The 22,312-nt window shown below is 42.9% G+C and overlaps 1 protein-coding gene and 1 pseudogene across 1 annotated transcript in view; one reads left to right on the top strand and one right to left on the bottom strand.

Annotated features, from left to right (window-relative positions):
• Positions 1 to 2,209: 2,209 nt before the first annotated feature.
• Positions 2,210 to 15,625, bottom strand: LOC133060000 (suppressor of cytokine signaling 5-like; annotated as a pseudogene).
• Positions 15,609 to 22,312, top strand: part of SRPK1 (SRSF protein kinase 1) — a 63,791-nt gene continuing 57,087 nt past the window's right edge. The window contains 3 exon segments of the mRNA XM_061146533.1: positions 15,609 to 15,656; positions 15,658 to 15,681; positions 15,683 to 16,227. Coding sequence (XP_061002516.1) covers positions 15,624 to 15,656; positions 15,658 to 15,681; positions 15,683 to 16,227 — 602 coding nt within the window. The 5' untranslated portion in view covers positions 15,609 to 15,623.

The raw sequence follows: 22,312 nt of genomic DNA, 5'->3' as shown, positions 1-22,312 counted from the left end.
AAGCTGAAGCTCCAATACTTTGGCCAGCTGATGCGAAGAACTGACTCATTGGAAAAGACCCTGATGCGGGGAAAGACTGAAGGCGGTAGGAGAAAGGGACGACAGAGGATGAGGTGGTTGGATGGCATCACTGACTCGATGGACATGAGTTTGAGTAAACTCTGGGAGTTGGCGATAGACAGGAAGGCTTGGCATGCTGCAGTCTGTGGGGTCTCAGAGTCAGACACAACTGAGCGACTGAACTGAACTGAACTGAGAGGGGAAGATCTGTACTTTCATTCCCTAGAGATAAATCCTGTGAACATTCTGGAGTGTTTCTTTTGCTTTACTAGAAAGCATGGAGTTGTCATATAATAAAGGGATTCTTCCCTCCCAAAGTTATAGAACTCTAAAACTTTACCAAATTCGCAGATGCTCTGATTAAATCTAAAATACTCTCATCCCAGCATTAATTTCTTGTTCTCAAGGACTAAGATAAACAACCTGGAACTCTGCTGGATGCTCCCACCTGGCCTCAGTCCTCTAGGCAGCTCCAGGCCCACAAGTTTGTTTCCAGTATCCTTTCTTCAATATCATAAATTTAAGGAAACACTACGGAGTTGACAGAAATCTGGTTTACTGAACAGTAACTTTTATGAAAGCGACTAGGAGACTGAATATAAACTACAGCAATACTTAAATGCACTATGCCCTTGTGCCAGAAATTAGCAATTTTTTTTTCTAAAAGGAAAGCAGTCTTTATTTTGGGGGGCTTCCAAAGCTTGATTTATAGTAACTACAAACATTGCTACTTTTGAAAGTTTATAGAAAAATTCTTAGAAAATTTCAAACATTAGTCACACTGTTGTAATATTCATCCAATGTTAATAATTTGTTCTTCAGTAAGACGGAAATTCTTCATAGCAAATGCCCCAAAGCAGGCATTAAAAACTTGCATGCATGCGTGCTAAATCGCTTCAGTTGTGTCCAACTCCTTGTGACCCTATGGACTGCATAGCCCACCAGGTTCCTCTGTCCATGGGATTCCCCAGGCAAGAATACTGGAGGAGGTTGCCATGCCCTCCTCCAGAGGATCTTCCTGACCCAGGGATTGATCCCAGGTCTCTTGAGTCTCCTGCATTGGCAGGCAGGTTCTTTACTACTAGTGCCACCTGGGAAGCCTTTTTTTTTTTTCATTTATTTTTATTAGTTGGAAGCTAATTACTTTACAGTATTGTAGTGGTTTTTCTCATACATTGACATGAATCAGCCCTGGATTTACATGTGTTCCCCATCCCGATCCCCCCTCCCGCCTCCCTCCCCATCCAATTCCTCTGGATCTTCCCAGTGCACCAGCCCTGAGCACTTGTCTCATGCATTCAACCTGGGCTGATGAACTCTTTCACCCTTGATAGTATACTTGTTTCAATGCTATTCTCTCAGAACATCCCACCCTTGCCTTCTCCCACAGAGTCCCAAAGTCTGTTCTGTACATCTGTGTCTCTTTTTCTGTTTTGCATATAGGGTTATCATTACCATCTTTTTAAATTCCATATATATGCGTTAGTATACTGTATTGGTCTTTATCTTTCTGGCTTACTTCACTGTGTGTAATGGGCTCCAGTTTCATCCATCTCATTAGAACTGATTCAAATGAATTCTTTTTAATGGCTGAGTAATATTCCATTGTGTATATGTACCATAGCTTCCTTATCCATTAGTCTGCTGATGGGCATCTAGGTGGCTTCCATGTCGAGGCAATTATATACAGTTCTGTGATGAACATTGGGGTGCACGTGTCTCTTTCAGATCTAGTTTCCTCGGTGTGTATGCCCAGGAGTAGGATTGCTGGGTTATATGGCAGTTCTATTTCCAGTTTTTTAAGGAATCTCCACAGTGTTCTCCATAGTGGCTGTACTAGTTTGCATTCCCACCAACAGTGTAAGAGGGTTCCCTTTTCTTTACACCCTCTCTGGGAAGCCTGTTAAAAACTGACTGTTAACTAATCAGCTAAATATTTGTGAAGCCTTCCTGAACACCTGTAGCTCTATCCTCTGTCGTCTCCATAGGCACCACGTTTATCTAAGTAACAGCCAATCATGTCCGACAGGTACTAACACTAAGCTCACTTACTGTACAAAAGAAGCCTAACACAAGTGTGTGCTTGCGTAGCTGTACTGTTCAATGCTCATGAAAGTAGATCTAAGTAATGCCCTTTGGGGATGAGAGTTTACTTGGCCTTGACTGTTTCTCATTCTAGCCAGCGAACTTTTTGTTCATAATAACACTTTAAAAAAAACCCTGTAGGGGACTTTCCTGGTGGTCCACTGACTAAGATTGAATCTCTAATACAGAGCACCTGTGGTCAGGAAACTAGATCCCAACTAAAGATCCTGCATGCCACAACGAAGACTGAAGGTCCCACATGCTGCAACTAAGACCTGGCCCAGCCAAATAAGCATAAATATAAATAAATACATAAATAAAAACCCTGTAACACTGAGGGTAAGTAAAGGGAGCCCATCAGTTGCACAATTTGTGGTGTACCTGCAGAGGACTGCACGGCAGATCCATTGCAGCCTTAAAGAAAATGTCCTATTTGCTGCTATAGTAAGCAACGGTTCAAAAACCATGCAAGAACTAGCATCTTCATCAAAAGTCCTGTTACAGTGAATCGTGTAAGGGTTGTGAGCATTAAAACTAAAGTGGGGATTCCACTGTTCAATTCAAGCAGGCGGGGATCTGTTGTCACAATGGAGCTTCACAGAGAAGAGAACTCTTCATAGAGCCCCTGAGCACAAATGGGCCTTCGGGTTTCTCTTCAAGAACAGCTTCTGCTTCGAAATGGTCCATCACTCACTAGTGACAGGGACTGCCTGTAATCTGAAGCAAATCAGGCATGAGAGCAGTGTAAATAATCAGCCTGTTTACTGATGTAATCAACTCTGTTTATCCCAAGCTCCCTGACTGCAAACATGGGCATGGCTGTCTCCAGATACTAATACCTGATGTTGCCTGTTCCTACGTGTCTGTAAACACTGGGTGGTTGTATCCTCTTCTGAGTCACAATTAGCTTGTGAAATTGCAGAATCGTTCTGATTTATTTCAGTCATTCCAGGAGCTGACTTTGGGTCCCATTTATATAACAAATTAACCTAACCTGTGAAAGGTCTTAAAATGCATGTATTTGTGCATTGGGAAGGGGATCAACCTTTATCAATACTAAGCTGCCTTGTCTCTCTAGGCTTATCCTCTTGATCTTCTGCAGAAGCCAAGGATGGTGCAAATGTATCAAAAAATGCTGAATGTGGGCTCACAGGAATATGCTGGGTTTTTTATATCAAAATTAATTAATTTGTTTATTTGGCTGTACTGGGTCTCAGCTGCAGCATGTGGAATCTAGTTCCCCAAACAGGGATCTAACCTGGACCCCCTGCATTGGGAATCCAGAGTCTTAGTCACTGGACCACCAGGGAAGTTCCAGGAAATGTGTTGTTTACTCAAAGTCCATTTGGGGGTTAAACCTGAGCCTGCAGGAAAAGGACTTTCTCAAGCATTAATCTAGAAAGGTGTGTCTTTCTTGTATTAGAAAAGAGGAGATTTGACTGTTAGTTAGTCCTCATGGGAAAACCCCAGTCCACAGTATCCTGCAACTTCTGTCTCAGAGTGACTCCCTATAGTGCTGCTGGAAATGATGTTCGTATCATGTACAGAGCTTATGCCATTCTGCCCCTCTCTCTTTTCAAGTCCACTTTGAGTACCACCAAACCTTTTTAATTTGTTTCTTTTTGCCATGAGAATTGCGGGATCTTAGTTCCCCAACCAAGGACTGACCCCAGGCTGTGGCCATGAGAGCACTGAGTCCTAACCACTGGGCACCAGGAAATTCCCTCCACCAAGCTTTCTGCAGAACATATCCTGTGGAGCATGGCAGTAGCAGAAATCTCCTCTTGCAAGTCTTGCTCCTGGCGTGACACATGAATTATTATCTATTTCAATGCTTATTTCAACACCCTGAGGAGTTTCAGTGGCACAGTTTTGGTTTCTCCATGAAGAATTTGAAGGGCTTAATCCCTATTGTAAGGCAACATTTCCTCTTCAGGGACTGCTCTGTGGCTGGGAAGTGTCTCCTATACTGATATTTTTCTCTTTGACAGACAAGCATCTGTTGGAGCTCAGGCCCACATTTTCACTACAGGTTCCTCTCGTGGCTGAAGAGATTCTGACACCTGGATTGGAAGTTATTCCACATTTCCCCCACGTTACCCACTGATTATAACCACTGCTATTGTGACCAATAGCAGGCAGGGCTTTGGAGCAGCGGGAACCTTGAAGGAAGTATGCTGTTCTTGTGGCCACAGATACGCATGGTGCCCTTAACCTGCTATACTCACTGAAACTCACCCCACTGGTGTTCCTTCTTCCATAGAACCCGACTCTGAAACAGTCTGATTAACAGTACATGGGAGGGACTTGCCTGGTGGTCCAGTGGCTAAGACTCCGGCCTCTCGATGCAGGGAGCCTGGGTTCGATCCCTGATCACGGAAATAGACCCCCACATGCCGGAACTAAGAGTTCAAGTGCCAGAATTAAGATCAAAGATCCCAAATGCCACAACGAAGACCCAGTGGGACCAAATAAAACATCAAAAAAATAAAGACAGGGCAACTCAGATGGTCCCCACGCTTCCACTCTGCTATGATCCAGGGTGCGCCTCCTTGCCCAGGTAGCACTCATTTATTAACTCTATTGTGTGTCAGGTTCTGTTCTAAGCACTTTGCCAAAGTTAACACATTATTCTGCACAACCCCATGAGGCAGGGCTGTTATGCCCCTCATTTCCTAGATGAGGAAACCGTACAGGAGGTCCCCCTGCCCTGGACTCCAGCTGAAGCCTCAACTCTACCATCTTTGTACTGCTTAACATCTGCGGCAGTGAAGGTTCAGAATAAATCCAAATGAAGGAAGATGCCTGTTGGCTGAGTGCATGCAATGCTGCAGGTACTTGATGGGTAGTACCATATTTAATTGTCATTTCCTCCAATGCCTCTCCTTGAGAGCAACAGTTATTCTTTTTATCCAGGATAAGACTCTAAGACCAAGAGTTTGCCCAAAGTCATAGCTATTCAGTGTCAAAGCTGAAATTCAACCCCAAGTGAGCTGCCAAAGATGAGGCTTTTTTTGTTGTTGTTGCATCACTTGGCTTTTGAGATCTTAGTTCCCCCACCAGGGATCAAACACAGGCCTCTGACGTGAGGGCACTAAGTCCCAACCACTGAATCGCCGAGGAATTCCCAGGCTTTCTCTTTACACAGTGCTGCTTCCATTTGGGGAAAGGTGGCTCCTTGGTGCCTTTAAACTGAAAAATGCAAATCAGTACACTGAGTGCCTCTGTGTCTCTTCCTCTTCTCCCTGTCCCCACCCACCCCCACCCCCGCCCCACCGTACACACACCCAGACACCCATGGTTTTTACGTTCTTCCATGGTGGTATTGTTCAGTCACCAAGTCACGTCCAACTCTTTGAGACCCTGTGGACTGCAGCACACCAGGCCTCCCTGTCCCTCACAATTTCCCAGAGCTTGCTCAAACTCATGTCCATTGAATCGGTGATGCCATCCAACCATCTTGCCCTCTGTCACCCTCTTCTCCCACCCTCAATCTTTCCCAGCATCAGGGTCTTTTCCAGTGAGTCAGCTTTTCGAATCAGGTGGCCCAAGTATTGGAGCTTCAGCTTCAGTCCTTCTAATGAATATTCAGGCTTGATTTCCTTTAGGATTAATTGGTTTGATCTCCTTGCTATTCAAGGGACTCTCAAGAGTCTTCTCCAACACCACAGTTTGAAAACATCAACTCTTCGGCGCTCAGCTTTCTTTATGGTCCAATTCTCACATCCATACATGATTACTAGAGGGAATGGCAAACTGCTCCAGTACTCTTTCCGTGAGAAGCCCATGAACTATATCAAAAGATATTTTTTCCATAACATTTCTGAAGATAATTTACTGAGCACCTACTATGTATCTGACACTTTTCTTTTAGACCCTGGAGATACAGCAGTGAACAAAAGTCACTGTTATTCCAAGGAGCAGTGAGGCAATCAAAACAAACAAAAAGGCCTCTCCCTCCCCACAAAAATGCTCAGGTACACTGGCTGAGGGTGTATAACCCTCTCAAGGGTCCAAACGAAGGAATACGTTGAAATACTGCTGTTTGGATTGAGACAGTAAATAACTTTAATGACTGGATAACACATCTTTTTGCAAGTCAGATGGTTTCGAATTACCTGCTTTCAACAACATTGAATAAGGACCTCTTAGAATTGTCTGTAGATGGCCATGAATATAAATTTTGATGATTACCATGTGATTTTTGACACATTTGGAAGGAGATTTTTTAAATTATATTGCTGTGCCAAACCCTTTCTATTCCCATATATAAAAATTTTTATTTTATGTAGCAAGTTTTCTCACCCATTACCAAAAAAAATGAATAGAATGATGCAGACCTCATTAAGAAACATCACCTACCTTTGCACTGATGAATATTTGCAAACAAAATTTCATCTATCACAAAATGATCCTGTATGTTATTTTGATTCATCATGCAGTAATATTCATAATGATAGGTAAGAGAGTTTTTAGAGGACTATGATCTTAGGAAATGTCTTTGCAAACTAAATTACAATGTTAATGCACATTTATGTGGTGAGGGATGACAGGATGAGCAAGACTTTTTCTTAAAATTTATATGACTTTGCCAGGTCTTAGTTGTGGCACTTGAATCTGTTGCGGCATCCAGGATCTTTTTTTCTTTTTGGTGTGGCATTTAAACTTTTAGTTGCAGCATGCGGGATCTAGTTCCTTTACCAGGGATTGAACTCGGGGCCCTGCATTGGGAATGTGGTCTTAGCCACAGGACCACCAGAGAAGTACCAGTACAAGACTTTTAAACATAAAATTGTATTACCTGAGGATGAACTTCTGTGAGAGTAAAATGAAATAGAAATACAAGTTCAAGGAGAAAAGGAGGTAATGTAAAATTTCTTTTTTTTTTCTTTTTTTCCATTTATTTTTATTAGTTGGAGGCTAATTACTTTACAATATTGTAGTGTTTTTTGCCATACATTGACATGAATCAGCCATGGGTAAAATTTCTTATAATTAACACAATGATTTTATTTTTTTTTACATATAAAAGTGTATGACGATGGGCATCAAATTGCTATTGTATTTAAATTCCGCTGAATGGCGTTCAAAACTGTGATGTAACACTTTTAAACTGTCAATTTCCTTTCCAGTTTGTATGCCTCTTATGTAATTTTCTTGTCTAGTGACCCTGGCTAAAACCTTCAGCACATGACTGAATACCAGTGGCGAGAGTGGACATCCTTTTCTTGTTCCTCACCTTAGGGAGAAAGCTGTCAGTCTTTCATCATTAAATATGCTGATAGTTGTGGGTTTTTTCCTCAGCCTTTATCAGGTTGAGGAAGTCCTATTTCTAGTTTGTTGAGTGTGTTGCACAGGGATAATTTCAAAAAGTTATTTTAGTGAGGAAGGAGACAAAGTGCTTTTGTGTTTGGGCCTGTGCTGGGTCTTCGATGCTGTGCACGGGCTTACTCTAGTTGTGGGGAGCAGAGGCTCCTCTCCAGCTGCCGTGCGAGGGCTTCTCTTTGCAGGAGCTTCTCTCCGTTGTGGAGCATGGGCTCTAGGGCTCTCGGGGTCAGTAGCTGTGGCATGAGCTTAGTTTCTCTGAGGTATGTGGAATCTTCCTGGACCAGGGATCGAACCCGAGTCTCTTGCATTTGTAGGTGGATTCTTTACCACCGAGTCACCAGGGAAGTCCAAGGAAGTAAAATGTTGGAAAGCTCAAGTTCAAGTTCCTTAGAAGCTCCAAGCTCCCTGCTATACCCCCCAGCACCAAACACAGTGCCTGCATAAAGGGCCCGGTCAGCATTTGTGGAGCAAACTACCTCCCACCTTCCCCCTTGCACTTTATACTCCAGCAATGCTAAGCTGTTTATGGTTCTCCCACATACCATGTGGGGCTTCATCCCTCCCTTCTGTTCCCAGCTGACATCTATTCGATGCTCTCCAATGCTGCACAGGGTCATCTCATTCAGGAGATGTCTCTCTTCTTACCCCTCCTCAAATCCTGAACTGAGAGGGCCTCTTTTTTTGTGCTCCTGTGATACTTCATGCATCTACTTATATTCATAATGTGGTGTGTGGTGAACAGTAGGAATTTGAAAGCCTGGCTGCTCCGATTCAAAACTCTGCCTCTTACTATGGAGTGTGTGTGACTTTGGTTGTACCTCAGCTTCCTCATCTGTCAAACACAGAAGATAATAATAGTATTGACCGCATAGAGTTGTTTGAGGGATGAGGGACAACAGCATCATTACTATATAAGGATTAGCAGATATCTATACATGTATAAACAGCTCACTTGGCTGTACCCCTGAAACTAACACAACATTGTCAGTCAACTATATCCCCCCTGAAAATTTTTTTTTTTAAGAATTAACTATTAAGTCCTACTGGGCAAGGTCTATGTTTTCTTCTTCTCTGCTTCTTGAAGCCCTTAGTCTCATGCCTGGGCTGCAGCAGGTACTCGATAAATGCTTGTCCTGAGGGTGGGCCTAGTGGAAAGGATTTGAAAGAAGGAAAAGAAAAACAGATCAGATATTGCATAGCAGGTAGAAATCAGAACTCAAATGTCTAAACCATGTTGCCCATTTTTATGTGTTTCCTAAACTGTCTTTATTTTGGCCCTGAGATTGCCAAACTTCAGAAATTAAACCTGCAGTCAGAGCCTCCAAAAGGGCAGAGACCTCAAAGAACATACACAGGTCATACGAGCTGTTCTGTGCCTGCCTGCCAGTGAAGGTTAACAAATGTGTGTGGCAGATTTTAGTCAAAACTCGCTTCCTTTATATCCCAGGAATGAGGATGTGGGGCAGACAAATCCTCATCACTCAGACTTGTCTGGTAGAAGTTCATTACCAAGTATAAAGAACTTAGACTTGGACCCGATCAGCTTAGGTCAGTTTGTAACATCCTACTGCCTCCCCAGAGCACCTCCAGGGAGCAGAGAAGGGGCTCCACCTGCCTCCAGAACCGCCAGTCTCTGCAACCTCCTCATTGCTAGAGAACCCAAACCCCCAACCTTTATGCTGTGACCAGAGGAGCCATCTAAGAGGAGGCAAGAGTTTCCCACCCCACCAAGTCAAGGTTTTTATTCTTATATCTCCTCTACCTACTCCCCTCTTCAGTCCAGCACAATTTCCTTGTGAAGTTTAAGATTTTTGTTGTTGTTCTTGTTGTTGCACCACACAGCCTCTTAGTTACCCAAGCAGGGATCAAACCTTTGTTGCTTGCACTCACAGTGCAGTCTTAACCACTGGACTGCCAGGGAAGTCTCAAAAGTGAAAGTTGCTTAGTCCTGTCCAACTCTTTGCAACCCCAAGGGCTATACAGTCTATGGAATTCTCCAGGCCAAAATATTTGAGTGGGTAGCCTTTCCCTTCTCCAGGGGATCTTCCCAACCCAGGGATCGAGCCCAGGTCTCCTGCATTGGGGGCAGATTCTTTACCAGCTGAGCCACCAGGGAAGCTTTTATAGAACAAAGCCAGAAAAGCGTTTATATCTCCAAGCAACTTCAGTTCTCAAGCCTCTCCAGGGACAAGGGAGGCCAAGAGGCTGACTTACTCGCTTGGAAACTGCGGTCTGCTTTGGGTGGAGCCTGCTGACTGCCCAGACAGGCTGTGCTGGATACTGTTTGCCCCTCCAGACTCACCCTCCGCCCTCTCCACCCTGCTCTGTGCCCTGGGAGGCTGGCTTGCCTGGACTGTTTCACCCAGGCACCCCTGTCTTCTAACTTCCAGGTGGGTTTTGTGAATGGGAGGCACTAGCCAGAGAGGATGATTAAAGAAAGAAGCTGGGTATTAATTTCCCTGCTGGTGACAGCTGGGGCTTCCCCGGTGGTCCCAGTGTGAAAGAATCTGCCTGTCAATGCAGGAGACATAAGAGACACATGTTCAATCCCTGGGTCGGGAAGATCCCTTGAAGGAGGGCATGGCAACCTACTCCAGTATTCTTCCCTGGAGAACCCATGGACAGAGGAGCCTGGTGGGCTACAATCCATAGGGTCACACAGTCAGACACGCCTGAAGCGACTTAGCACACACACACAAGTGATGGTTATATCCCTTTATCAAAGGGCACAGCTGTCTTCAGGCAGTGCTTCCTTACTACAGCTCTGCTATGGGTTGGATTGTACCCCCTCCCCGAAGACTTATTGGTATCCTATCCCCCAGGACCTCAGAAGGTGACCTTTTGGAGATAGGGTCTTTACAGAGGTAATCAAGTTAAAATGAGCTCTTGAGAATGGGTCCTAATCCAATATGGCTGATGCCCTTATGAAAAGGGGAAATCTGGACATAAATCAAGATACACAAAAAGAGATGATCTGAAGAGACACGGACCAGGAAGTCACCCACAAGCAAGGGAAAGAGGACAAATCCTTCCCTCATAATTTTCTGAAGTAACCAACCTTGCTGACACCTTGATTTCAGACTTCTAGCCTCTAGAGTTGTGAGACAATACATATCTGTTGTTGAAGCCACCTGGTCTGTGATACCTTTTTTATGGCTTCATGGCATGTGTGATCTTAGTTCCCCTACTAGAGATGGAACCTGTGCCCCCTGCATAGGAAGGGCAGAGTCTTAACCACTGGACCACCAAGGAAGTCCCTATGGTACTTTGTTAAAGTAACCCTAGCAAACTAATACAAGCCCTCATTGGGTTCTGGTAACACCTCCACCCCTTGTTTCTTCAGGCCTAGTGTGGTAAACATTCCCACTGGTGCTAGGCCCTGGATGCCTCGTCATCTCTACCCAGCTGGTTTCCCTTAAGCCCCTCAATCCCTTTATTCAATTCTCTCCAATTATTCTGTTGACTGTGCCATGTATCCTGATACTCAAGCCTACAATGTAATTATATTTTCCCAATATACTTCACAAAACTATCAAGAGAAGTATCAATATACTTCACAAAACAAAGACAAGAGAAAGTTCTATTGGGGTTCTCCAATCATGCAGATGTCTACTGGGAATCTTATTCAAATAAAGCATCTGTTTTATTCTCACTTTCTTCTTCTCTTGTCTATTTCATCTCCCAGGACACAGGGAAAGCCTTAAGGGGAAGTGATACTTTGGATTTAATTCAGATCAAAACTTTGAGAGTTTGTGGTAATCAAGCCAGGGAATGTTGGGTATGATGAAATAAGTATGCTACACTTAGGTGCTCATATTTCAAAATTCCAAAGAAGCATTAGGGAAGATCCAGGACAGTCTTAAAAAATAAATTAGCTCATAAAGAATGGGATCTTTGCAGAAATTAAATTCTCACACTGCCCATAAGCAACAAAACCACAATGATTTATGTTCTTTGAATAATTCTACTTTTAAAAGAACTTGCAGAAAAACAGTTGTGGGAGAGGGGTATGCATATAATTGAGAATAAAATAGCAAAAGACCACTTTTTTTTTCTATTTATTTTTATTAGTTGGAGGCTAATTACTTTACAATATTGTAGTGGTTTTTGTCATACATTGACATGAATCAGCCATGGATTTACATGTATTCCCCATCCCAACCCCCCCTCCCACCTCCCTCTCCACCCGATCCCTCTGGGTCTTCCCAGTGCACCAGCCCCAAGCACTTGTCTCATGCATCCAACCTGGGCTGGTGATCTGTTTCACCCTTGATAATATACATGTTTCGATGTTGTTCTCTTGAAACATCCCACCCTTGCCTTCTCCCACAGAGTCCAAAAGTCTGTTCTGTACATCTGTGTCTCTTTTTCTGTTTTGCATATAGGGTTATCGTTACCATCTTTCTAAATTCCATATATATGCGTTAGTATACTGTATTGGTCTTTATCTTTCTGGCTTATTTCACTGTGTGTAATGGGCTCCAGTTTCATCCATCTCATTAGAACTGATTCAAATGAATTCTTTTTAATGGCTGAGTAATATTCCATGGTGTATATGTACCACAGCTTTCTTATCTATTCGTCTGCTGATGGACATCTAGGTTGCTTCCATGTCCTGGCTATTATAAACAGTGCTGCGATGAACATTGGGGTGCACGTGTCTCTTTCAGATCTGGTTTCCTCTCTGTGTATGCCCAGAAGTGGGATTGCTGGGTCATATGGCATTTCTATTTCCAGTTTTTTAAGAAATCTCCACACTGTTCTCCATAGCGGCTGTACTAGTTTGCATTCCCACCAACAGTGTAAGAGGGTTCCCTTTTCTCCACACCCTCTCCAGCATTTATTGCTTGTAGACTTTTGGATAGCAGCCATCCTGACTGGTGTGTAATGGTACCTCATTGTGGTTTTGATTTGTATTTCTCTGATAAAGAGTGATGTTGATCATCTTTTCATGTGTTTGTTAGCCATCTGTATGTCTTCTTTGGAGAAATATCTGTTTAGTTCTTTGGAGAAATATCTGTTTAGTTCTTTGGCCCATTTTTTGATTGGGTCATTTATTTTTCTGGAATTGAGCTGCAGGAGTTGCTTGTATATTTTTGAGATTAATCCTTTGTCTGTTGCTTCGTTTGCTATTATTTTCCCCCAATCTGAGGGCTGTCTTTTCACCTTGCTTATAGTTTCCTTTGTGCAAAAGCTTTTAAGTTTAATTAGGTCCCATTTGTTTATTTTTGCTTTTATTTCCAATATTCTGGGAGGTGGGTCATAGAGGATCCTGCTGTGATTTATGTCGGAGAGTGTTTTGCCTATGTTCTCCTCTAGGAGTTTTATAGTTTCTGGTCTTACATTTAGATCTTTAATCCATTTTGAGTTTATTTTTGTGTATGGTGTTAGAAAGTGTTCTAGTTTCATTCTTTTACAAGTGGTTGACCAGTTTTCCCAGCACCACTTGTTAAAGAGGTTGTCTTTTTTCCATTGTATATTCTTGCCTCCTTTGTCAAAGATAAGGTGTCCATAGGTTCGTGGATTTATCTCTGGGCTTTCTATTCTGTTCCATTGATCTATATTTCTGTCTTTGTGCCCGTACCATACTGAAAAGACCACCACTTTTAAGAATAACTTCTGTTAGGGTAAAATCCAAAATAGATTAAACCTTGTGAAATGGGGGGGGGGGGGTTGGATTTTTAAGGGTACATTTAAAGGAGGAAGCATAAAAAAAGGTATAAGCTTTAGAATACGGAAAAAACCAAGCAAGCTAGCTTATGTGAACAATTATAGAAACTGTAGAAAAAGTGTGAAGAACTGAAGCATGCTGGGAGAATGGGGAAAACAGAAGAAAGAAAAAGAAGAAATAGTCAATCCTGGGAACTCAGTCCAATAAGCTTGATATTGGCTCTGGAAAAATTCTCAAATGAGTTATTAAACAGGACTGGTAAGCTCTTAAGAGAGAGAAGCAACAGTCACTCAGGGTCAGAATAGGTGTGACTGATTCATGCCAAGTTACGCATTCCTTTTTGATGGATCCGCACTAACCTATTTGGGTTTTAGCTCAGCTCTCCGATTGTCCCTCACAGTGTTTTCTCTCCCTCATCCAGACCTTTCTCATAAACTGCACATCATTTTTTTTTTTTGCCACACCCTGTGGCTTGTGAGATTTTTAGTTCTCTGACCTGGGATCGAACCTGGGACCTTAGCAACGAGAGCTTGGAGTCTTATCCACTGGACAACCAGGGAATTCCCACATCATTTATTCTTTGATTAGACAAATATTTGAGCACCTAGTAAGTGTCAGACACACTAATAAGTGCTTGTTAGTGAAGATACACCAAGGAAAACCCAAGCAGCACTCCAACTCGCATAGAGTTTACTTTCTGTGGGAAGTAATTTCCCCATTCTGGGACTTTTCCTGAGCCAGCAGCACTCTCCTGTCTTTTCTAAATCCTGAGCAGGCAGAATCCTCAGACTCCAGGGTTTCACTGTCTGCCCCAAATCTCCTTTTGTTTTCAAGGATAGAACTCAGAGGAAACTGGGTTGTAGTTTTCCTTGGACACCAGGTGCTGTCCTCTTTTGCAATCTGCCTAGAAATGCTATCATTCAGGTTCCCTGCAACAGATATTAATTATCTAAATTTCAAATTTGGCAAACCTACATTTCCAGCCTCACGTTCTACTTCATCTCTTTAGTCATTACCAGCCTCAGTCCCCACCTGTAGGTGTCCAAGCCTGTGTCTTTTTGCTCAATTGATTTTCTCATTCAGGAATGTGTGACATCTCCTCCACCTCTGGAAATCCTACACATTTCCCAAGACCCAGCACAAAAGCTGTCTCCTCCCTGGCTGGACTTAATGACCTACTTTGCTCAATAAAATCCTGCCCAAGCCCCCATGCTTGACCTGTGCAGCATTATTGTACTTTCATCTTCCCTTCTCAGTTAATTACTTCTCCGTCTTCCCCATTAAGGTCTAACTTCTAGAAGAGCGAGGATCTGCAGGCTTCCACCTGTCCTGCTGTAGTACTTTACAAAGGGGTTGGCAAACTAAGGCCCGAACCAAGAATGGTTGAAATCATGGGAAAAGATCAACAGAAAAATAGTATTTCATGATACCGGAAAATTACATGAAATTCAAGTTTCAGGGACCATAAAGAAGGCTTGTTTTGAGCACTGAGAAGCTTTTGATCTCTAGTGGCAGAGCTGAGTAGTTAACAGATCTTATTTATGATCCCCAAGTCTTTAAGTTTACTACATGGCCCTTAACAGAAAAACTTTTCTAACCCTGCTATACAGCAAGTATTTGATGAATGATCACTGTGGCAGGACACCAAGGTTCTGAGTACATATCCCCTCCGAGTTAGCTTATTTGTGTAGTGGAATTAATAACTATCTTGCCTTTAAGCTGTCATGAACATCAAATGAGAAAATGCACTTAGACAGTATAAAACTATTCTATAAAGACAATTGCGTGTATTTGTACTGAAAAGTTGATAAAGTGGTAAAATAAGAAAACACTAAGTTTTATTCTCCCGCTTCCTTCCTTTAAGTCTTCATTTGACTTTGAAATTGTACGAGAAAACTCACTTTTAAAGTCTTTTAAGTAACGATAAAGTCACAGGTTCCTTCCTTCCAGTCCCTGTGATGCTCCTACTCCTTTTTCTTTCTTTCTTGTAATTTCTCCCTCAGTTTTCCTCACAGTTTCTCAACTGGCCCTCACAATAGCGCAGTGGAGGGACTGGGACACACCTGATTATTTCATTTTACCGATCAGGAAACCAAGGCAGGTTGCAGTCGGTCAAGGAGCTCTGACTCAGCACGCAGGGAACCCTCTATGCCACCCTGTTCACCATTCCTCAGGAGGCGACCGCCCGGCGAACACACTAAAAGCTCGCACTGCGAGGCTTCCAGGCTCGCTTCTCAAACACCCGGCGCGCGCTCACCCTCGGCGTTCTTCCCCTCCCCTCCTCCCCCATTCTTCACGCCCTCCCCTCCTCACGAGCAGGTGGTAGGCTCCGCGCTCAGCGCGCAGGCGCGCGCCGTTGTGGGCGGGGCGGGGTGGGCGCCGAGGGGCGGGGCGTGCGCGGGCTGGGTTTGGGGCCGCGGCGGGAGCGGGAGTCACCGCCACTCGAGTGCGCAGGCGCCTGGCGGTTACCGGTCTCGCCATGGAGCGGAAAGGTGAGCGGTGGAGCGGCCTCTCGCCACGAGGGGCAACGGCCGCCGGGGGCGAGGCCCGGGTCACCTCCGGGAGCTTCGCGTAACCGCCGCCGTCCGGTCCCCGGGCGTGCGGCACCCCTCCACTGAGGTGGCGCCGCCCCTCACCCCCCTCTTCTGGGCTGCGGGTCCGCGCCCCTCAGCTCGGGCGTCCTTCCGCGCCGGCAGTCATCGCCCCTTGTTCCCCGCCAGGCCGGCCCGCGACTTGGGGCAGCTCCGGGGCCCGGCCCTCGCCCGGCGAGGCCGACCGCTGCTCGCCAGCTCCCTGACCCGGCCCGAGCCCCCTCCGGCGCGCCCCGCCTGCGCGCTGCTTTGCGCCCCGTGGGCAGCCAGCCCCCCGAGCGGCCGCCCAGTAGACGCCGCGGCCCTCGGCCCAGAGCCGCCCCTCAGGCAGGCCCGGCGCCCGGGCCTCTCACCCCTGCTGGGTCTCCACCCTCACCTTGGTCGCCTCCTTTTCTCCCCATTCGCCCTTCATCCATCCCTCTCTCCTGCAGTGCTTGCGCTCCAGGCCCGAAAGAAAAGGACCAAGGCCAAGAAGGACAAAGCCCAGAGGAAGTGAGTCTCGCACCCCAACATCCCGTTCTCTGGGTCTGTCCCCGCACTTCCTCTCCTCCGGTTTCACGCCTGGAACGTTCACGGGGTCTGGGGCACCTGGGCGGCCCCGGCCACATGGCCTCGGGGCGTCCGTGGAGGGTTGCGCCCCTGGAACCATGTGGGAGGGAGCTTCGGTTGCTGAAGGTCTGGTTCTGAGCAGCCCGGCGCCTGCTGGAAAAGGGCTATTGGTGGAGGACCGGAGCAGCCCGGGCCATTACCTTCCCAACTGCAGGAGGCGGCACCGGCTCCCCGAGTTTGGGCCTCCGCATCGAGCTGTTGGATCATGATCAGTTTGTGAACTCTGTTCTCTTTCCATACCTGCTTCGCAGCGTCTTAACTTGCCTCCTACGTGTGCAGGGGAGGCGGCCAGGGAATTCTTGAATGAATTTTCCGTCTTTCGGTCTGCCAGCCTACACGCTCCCTTTTATAGAGGAGGGCAGGAGCTTCCCCCCAGGGTTAGGCAACTTCCTGAGTCTGCAGGCGCCTCGCCTTCCTCTCGGTGTGCAGGCAGCCCCCTGGTCTGCAGCCGGTGTCGGTTGCTGCTTGTCTTGGGCTGAATGCAGAGGCCTTCTGGAGTGGGCATCGCAGCAGCGGCGGGGAAGTTGTTTAGCCAACGCCGTTAGGATTCTGACATGGTTTGTTCAGTGCTACAGGCCCCTTTTTATCAGCAGGATGCATAATCGTGGTTTAGCGCTATTGTGGGAAACACAAAAGTTGGTCAGAGCTTCATAAAAACGCCCAGTAGAGGGCTTCTGCAAGTGAGGCTTAGTCTGAAGAACTTTTATCTTAAACTCACGTTTAATTGCAGAGGGCCTTGGGGAAAGAATGCATTATTTTCTGGACACTTTTCCATTTACTTGAGTCTACCTGGAGTTGTACACCATCTACGTCTTTCAGAGCTGATGAAACTCATTTCCGAGGCTTTCCTAGGTTTCCTTGCTGAGTGATAATACAAGATCCGGGTATATGTGCGTGTGTGTACGTATGTGTATTGTTTTTGGCGGCTACCTGATGTATCAGGAGAGCAAATGACTTCTATCAATAGAGCTAAAGTAGAAGAACTCACAGCTTGCTTCGTTTCAGTCAACTGTTTTATGAATTTATTTTGTGAAGTGCTTGGTAACCAGTGTATTTAAATGAGTTTATATATGTTTGTGTATGTATTTGATTTGCCTCTTGATTATCCGTATATGGATGATTCAAAAACCAGTTTTTACTCGGGTAGGTTTAATAGAAGCAACAAGGAGCTAACCTGGTTCTCCTGTGCAGTGGGAATTTAAATGTTTCTGTGTATGTGTTATTGTTCTCTGTGGTTCTCCTGTATGTGTGTGTGTGTGTTATGTTACTCTCTGTGGAGCTGATATGAATGAGTTATAAACCAATATGTTTTCTTCTGATGTAAGGAGGTGGTGATTTTATTACTTACTGTATTATTTAGAATTCTTCTGTCTTTGTTCTCTTCATAAGGAAATGAACCTTGATATTAGCCTGAATCAGCCTATAATTTGGGAGGTAAATATAGTAGGGGTGATCATATACTTTATTTTTAACCAGATATTCAGTACTTTGGATTATCTATATAGACCATATGTTTTATTCGTAAAGCTGAGTATATGTATTTTGGATTATCTGTTACTCTTCCATTCACCACCGTGGGTAACTTAGAGTTACTTGTACAAAAACAAGTGAATACTGCGTATAATTAGCAGTTACTGTACAACCTTGATTCTTTGAACCACCCCCATTTACTTGTAGTTTCAGAGGTGCTTTATTTATTTATTTTAATTAATATTTTGATTTGGGGGGGTGGGTTTCTCCAGCCTCCTTTTAAGTACCTGAGATGTCTAATTAATTAGCTTGGTTAGAGAACTATGTCAGAAGTTCAAGCCCCATTTGACTCAGGTAACCTGACTCTATTCCATGAGTTCTGACTGCACTCCTGATTTCCAGTCATTTTGCAAAGGCAGGCTGCTAGTTACCATATTAGTCAGGGAGAAAATCTGACAAAAAGCATGCCATAGTTTGTTTAGTCTTTGGACCTTGGATTACTTAGTTAGGGAAACAGTCTTACATGTTACAATTGGTAGCTCAGTCATAATGAAAACTGATCAGGACTTGAAGTTTAAAAAAAGCAAGCATTTAAATGAATAATTTTAGAAATTTTTCATGTAAAACAGTAAATGCCATTCTAGTAATTTAGTCCTGGTGTGGTACAGGTGGAAAGGATTTTTAGTCGGTTTATTTTGTGGATCTTAATACTAGGATCGACATACTTTATAGAGAATATGCCCAGGGAGCTGCACCTGTTTGTAGCAGTGTCAAAACTGGAATCCAGCGTTCCTGTCTTCCATTTCAGTGCTCTTTAGGATTTGTTTCCTTTGTGTTCTTTTAACTCTGCTGAAATATCTGACTTGGGGAGCTTTAGTTGTCTTACTTGGAGAATTCCTTATCCATTTCACTTTTTCACACACTGTACTCTCATTTACTGATGTTAACTAGTTGGTGACAGTCTCTATTTTATTTATAGATAAGGAAATTGAAATTCACCAAATTACCCACCTAGAAAATTTGAAGCTAGGATTCTAACCCAAATCTGACACGTCCCAAAGTCCTGGTATATCTCCCAGTGACAATTCCTTTTGGTGTATCTAAGGACAGTTATGGTAGAGGCCAACTGAACAGAGGCTTCTGAATAAGGGACCTCAGGATGCCTTGATGTTGAGGTACACGTTCATCGCCCCCTGGATATGTCTGTTTATAAAGGATAGTGTTCTATCTCCCTTTAAGCATTCAGTTTTCAATGTGTAAATCAAAAGCTGTGTGCCTTTATTTGTTTATTATAATTTTATAATTTAATGTGATTTACATCTGCATTTGAAATTGTATGGAATAGAAACATATATAGATGTAGATATATATTGCTTAGAAATATATGTGTTTCTATTCCACAGAATCATATAATTCCAGAATAGATTTCATAACTGATTATTACATAGCTTAGGAAGTTAGTTTGGACAGTAATTTACACTGTATTTGCAGTTAAAGAACTTTATGGAGTTAGTATAAGTTTGGTAGTAAAATTTTTTGAGCTGGAGAAGTGCTTTTGCTCATTTTAGCACTCATATATGGTGTCAGAGGGGAGTCTTAATTTTCCAAAAATGTAATTGAAAACTCAGAAGGGACAATACTTTGAAAAAAAATTTCAACATTTTTATCCAGTAAAGGGTAGAGTACATAAACTTGAAACCGTTTTTTTAAAATTAAATGGTATTAGATGTGTTTTATGTTTAACAATGTACCTTGAAAATTGGTTCTGCTCCAGTTCTATGTAGTGCAAGATTACCATTTTTTTTTTTTAAAGGTCTACCTTTTTCATCATCTTAGGAACGGTTCCATTCAAGACGCTAGACAGTAGCTTCATTTAGCATTCCATCAAATGGATGGACCATAATTTATTTTAGTTCCTATTAATAAACATGCATATACTTTTAAAGACAAAAATAGAGTTATTGAATATACTTCTCCCTAGTTAACATTACCAGGAACATTTTTCACAGCTTAAGTATTTCACATCGTTTTAAACATTCCACTATAGGCTATTAATTCACAGCTAAGATGAATAGTCTTTTGGATTACCATTGCTCCCATCAGTGATTATTTCCTTAGGATAAATTCTTAGAAGTGATATTACTAGTGTGTACATTTAAAAAATTTTAAGTTCATATTGTCAAAGTTTTCTCCAGAAAAAGTTAACCAGCTCCTATTCATTAAACACTTAGAAGCAGTTTATTTTAATGAGAGGATACATAGAATAAACAATAGACATCATAGGTAAATTACGTAGTATGTTAAGTGATAAGGTGGAAAATAGAGGAAGATAAGAGGGATTGAGAAGCTGAGATGGGGGTACAGTTTTAAATAGGGTGAAGGAAGCCACATTAGTAAGGTGACACTTGAAGGAGGACGGCTGCAGGCAGAGTGTTAGGAATAGGAATGTTCTTCCAGCTCCTGCTTAGCCTCCAGGACTGGGCAGTATTACTTGAAAAAGCTTCGCAAAACTGGTAATCTATGAGATATCTTAATTTCTTTTATTACTAACAAAGTTGACCATTTGGAGGATATTATTGGCCAGCTATTATCTTTTGCCCATTTTTATGTTGGATGTTGATTCTTTTCTTAATCTTAAGAGCTACTTGATAAGAATATAGCTTTTGTTATGTGGCAGGTTTGTATTTCTCTCAACTTCATAGCCTTTCAAATTGCATTTATAGTGTGTTTTGACATAAATTGACTTTTTAAAATGTGGGTAATCTATCTTTTTCTTTGCTTTTTGAAATTTTCAAAGGTAATTGTCAACTGTCTGATGTTTAAAAAACAGTGGCATTTTAAATTTTGTGTGATTCCATTAAAATATGTACTTGAAAAATTATATACTACTAAAATTTCACCTTTAGAATTGCTGTTATCAGAAATGTTTTCTTGTCTTCTTTCTCAGTAAGTTTATATATGTTAGTAAATTTTATTTCTTTTAGTGTTTCTTCTGTAGCAAGACCCAGAGGCTTTATCGTGTTCCTTTAGATTGCTTGAAACCAGCAACTTGTTGAAATGCTAAAAGTGACTGTTGCTTAGGAACTCCTTTGTTAAAAATGAAAAAAGACAGGCTGGTCAACAAAAATTAATTTTTACCATATTTTTTAGACCTGGTAGAATAACTGTAGCAAACATTTTTTTCCTCCCACCTTATATAGACTTTTGCCCAGTGTTTCCCAGATCCTGTCTACCACCAATGCTGGTTTGGGGACTAAGTTCATTTTTATATTGATTCAAGTATTTTAATGCTTCTCTCACTGTATCTGAAGTAATCCAAGCATATAAAAAAAGACAGATAGCTATTAGTTTTAATGATTTAGCTGAAGAGATATAGGTATCTAAAAATATTTTTACAGTTTTTCTTTGAATTTAAGATGCTATTAGTTTTTAATTCACCATTTTATTAAATACTCACAGTTAACCTGATAGCACCATTCACTATAAGATGTGTCTTTATTTCAGAGATGTGAATTGGTGGGAAACATTTTCATGTTTGAATTTGTGAAATGCAGTAATTCCGAGGTTGTGCAGAATTGACAGCTTGATTGTCAAGAGAAAATGGCAAAATCCGCCTCAACTTCAACAGTTATCAACTATGGCTGATGTTATTTCATCTTTATCTTCTACTTCCTTCCATCTTATTTTAAAGCAAACCCAAGACATATCATTTGGTAAGCTTGGGACTCTTAATTTTTTTTTCTTTTAGGCCACATCATGTGACATGAGGTATCTTAGTTCCCTGATCAGGGATTGAACATGTACACCCTGCACTGGGACCACGGGAGTCTTAACTACTGAACTGCCAGGGAAGTCCTGGACTCTTCCTTTTTAAATACATAACTACAGTACTATTATCACACCTACAATTTTTTGTCATACACGGGAGAAAGACCCTGATGCTGGGAAAGATTGAGGGCAGGAGGAGAAGGGGACAACAGAGGATGAGATGGTTGGATGGCATCACCGACTCGATGGACATGGGTTTGGGTGGACTCCAGGAGTTGGTGATGGACAGGGAGGCCTGGCGTGCTGCGGTTCATGGGGTCGCAAAGAGTCGGACATGACTGAGCGACTGAGCTGAACTGGGATCTTTTATTAGGTTGGTGCAAACATAATGGCCATTTCAGACTGTGGATTTTAAATCATTTTAATTAGGCTCAAACATCTTTATTAATCAAAATAGGAACCACTATAATCAACCTATTTTTGCCAACAAGAATTAAGTTTGTTTATTCCCATAGTGTAAAAATCCATGCTTTGGGGTTTGACAAACTCTTAGAAAGCATTTTCTGCCTTCTGGTTGTGAAAGTGTTTTCCCTACAAAAAGTTTTCTAGATGTTTGAAGAAGTGGTAGTCAGTTGGGGAGAGGTCAGGTGAATATGGCAGATGAGGCAAAACTCGTAGCCCAATTTGTTCAGCTTCTGAAGTGATCAGGTGTTGTAGTGGAGAAGCATTG

Source organism: Dama dama, chromosome 7 (genome assembly GCF_033118175.1).
Source record: "Dama dama isolate Ldn47 chromosome 7, ASM3311817v1, whole genome shotgun sequence".
Lineage (NCBI taxonomy): Eukaryota > Metazoa > Chordata > Mammalia > Artiodactyla > Cervidae > Dama > Dama dama.
Note: the sequence above shows the minus strand (reverse complement) of the source record. Positions and strands in the feature narration are given on the sequence as shown.